Source organism: Poecilia formosa, unplaced genomic scaffold (assembly GCF_000485575.1).
Source record: "Poecilia formosa unplaced genomic scaffold, Poecilia_formosa-5.1.2 Scaffold448, whole genome shotgun sequence".
Classification (NCBI taxonomy): Eukaryota; Metazoa; Chordata; class Actinopteri; order Cyprinodontiformes; family Poeciliidae; genus Poecilia; species Poecilia formosa.
In genome coordinates, this window is record NW_006800387.1 from 18,543 (window position 1) to 21,200 (window position 2,658).

At 40.2% G+C, this 2,658-nt stretch overlaps 1 protein-coding gene across 3 annotated transcripts in view; it reads right to left on the bottom strand.

Moving 5' to 3' along the window:
• Window positions 1-594: 594 nt before the first annotated feature.
• Window positions 595-2,658, bottom strand: part of eno4 (enolase 4) — a 9,853-nt gene continuing 7,789 nt past the window's right edge. For all 3 annotated transcript variants that reach the window (XM_016663814.1, XM_016663815.1, XM_016663816.1), the window contains 3 exons: window positions 2,449-2,510; window positions 1,573-1,690; window positions 595-1,076 (listed from right to left, as the gene is read on the bottom strand). In XM_016663814.1, coding sequence (XP_016519300.1) covers window positions 1,006-1,076; window positions 1,573-1,690; window positions 2,449-2,510 — 251 coding nt within the window. In that variant the 3' untranslated portion in view covers window positions 595-1,005. The remainder of the gene's footprint in view (window positions 1,077-1,572; window positions 1,691-2,448; window positions 2,511-2,658) is intronic.

The window sequence follows — 2,658 nt, forward strand, 5'->3', positions numbered from 1 at the left end:
TAAAAGAAAGGATTTGAGTGTGCTTCCCACGCAGAAACATAACATTATGGTTTTAGCAGAGTTCAATCCGCCATATTTGGAGTTTGTGAGATATAGTTCCAAACTGGACAGCAAAACCAATCGTCTCAGGGAAGTTGGTGTCTTTCCTGGGAAACGAGGCGCAGAGCCTTTAGGTGAAGCAAGATGGTGCTGCTAATTCGGCACAGATGGAACTATTTTAGAACCTGATAATACAGGCAGAAGAGTAAATGCATACCAACAAGACCAAGATTTACATAGGTTACTTACTTGGAAGCAACACGGGGGATCCGGAGAACGGTGGTGGAAGGAAATCAGTGAGAGCACACTCAACCAGGAAACCACTAAAACTCAACCACAACTTTAGGAACGGAGGTTCGTCTGGTGTTTCATGAGGCAGTGGGACATTACAAAGGTGGGAAATAAGCCGAAGGACTTTTTTCTTTTTTCTTTTTTTTTTGGCGTAAGATCCTTCAGCTGAGACGATGAAGCAGAATCTCCAGTTCAGCTGGAAGAAACTCGGGGGGGAATAAAAATCAAAGAATGCCAAAAATCACTGGAAGCTTTTAAAACTTTATTTTCACCTCAATCATAACATGTTTTTATTTGCTGCAAAATAAATTCATAAATTGTTTCCAAAGAGAACTGAACTGCTATTTTCTATCTTCACTCTGCTCTGTTCTGTTCACTTACAGTTTATTGGCTGTTGATATGCTTGAACATTTTGTGTGGTCTTTCATTGAACACATGAATAAAACAGATGTTTTCCACTCTTGCTTTATCAGAAGTGGTTTGGATTGAGTTTCATATTGAGGTTAAATAAATAAATAAATAAATAAATAAAAAGGCTGAAAGAACATTCAGATTAATGCCAACCACTGAGTGAGCTGTATTAGTGCTCACAAGTAACAACAGTAGGAAAACTGGGAACTGATTTGTGTGGCAGGTTTTCAAGGCTTGTTTAAACAGGACAGACTGTTGGCTGAGTCATATGGTTTCCTCTGCTGTAGCCGGCTGCTCCTTTGGCTTCTCGCTGAAGAGCGGCGGTTCCTTACAGACTGGGGACAAGACCAAAATAACAGAATTAGCTAAACATTGCAAATCTTTACTAAACATACACATACACTCTTTTTCTGTTTCTCAGTCAACTCTGAAGTCAGCAAAAAGTATCAAGACAAACAGTAAACACTGGAAAGCCGTCCTGACTACAGCTGTCTTATGGCTTTTGATTAGACTCACATACTCAATGCTCATTAAACCTCTGGTGTCCCCGCCTGCTTTTCCAGAAATGATGAATGGGAACTTATTTGTCCTCGTATGTAATTAAGTGGCCAATTAACAGATTGAAGGTAGGGGAGGGGGGGGTGGTTCTCATTCTTCCACTCTACCCCACACCAATACATGTTTGCATGATTCCTCACACACAGGATCCTTTCACATCCAGCACACAGACAGAAATGTGTTCTCAAGCTCAGACCTCACTTTTCCCTGCTTTGTGAGCGCCTCCTTCTCTGTCTAGCTAAAGAAGTCAGAGAAGAACAGAAAAACACCTACCCAGAAGTCCTTGTTGGGCCAGTTCTTCTTCTATTGATATTAGGCGATTGTATTTAGCCATCGTCTCAGCGCCTCCCAGACCTCCCAGTTTGACATAGTCCAGCCCCAGTCCCACAGCCTGAGGGAGAAGAGAAAGTTTCAGGGAGGTGCAAAGGTTTTCCATCCATCCGTCCGTCCGTCCATTTTCTAACACACTTGTTCCTAGTGGGGTCACGAGGGGTGCTGGTGCCTATCTCCAGCGGGCAAGAGTTGGGGTGTTTTTGTTAATGCAACCACATAGAAATCATACTGAAAAAAAAAAAATCAGTTCCACTTAGGGGGCCCCTTAGTGGCCAAGGGGGTCCCAAACAACCACTTAGTTTGCTTATGCCTCGGGCCCCATAAGAAGACATTTTATTGGATTAGCCCAATGTCCTTCAAAACAATTAACCAATGAGTCATCACAGTTGATAAATTCATAATTTATTTTGTAACATTATGTCCACCTCGAGCTGGCCGTCTTCCCGAATGTCTGTACGCCATAAAGTGGCCAAAACTTTTGTAACACTATCTTAAAAATCCCTTTGTATTATTTTATTGTCAAATTTGACCTTTCCGAAAAGCTGATCTTTTTTTTCTGTTATGTTGTAAGACATATTCACCAATATATCCAAAAATCTGAATTTATTCTTTAGCTTCACACAATTACAAAAATGAATTGCCTAATGACTGATATTCTGAGTTATTGACATTTACTTGAGTTATGAAACAAACAGTGAAAGGATCATTTATGAATCTGAGCACATTAAATCAAGCTGCTGTTCAGCAGAAAGGTTACAGCGACATAAAATAAAGGAACATGTGACACTGGACACAGAATGAGAGAAGAGAGCTTACTAAGTCTGCAAAGGATCCGTCACTGCTGGATTCACTGAGCATCGTATCCATCACCACTGAACCTGCAGATTAGAATTTAAAGATCCACACAAAAAGGAAAGAATGATTTTTTTGCAATCCATTGAAAACTTGTAAAGATTAAAAAAGCAGATAGAAAACACACACACACACACACACACACACATATATATATATATATATATATATATA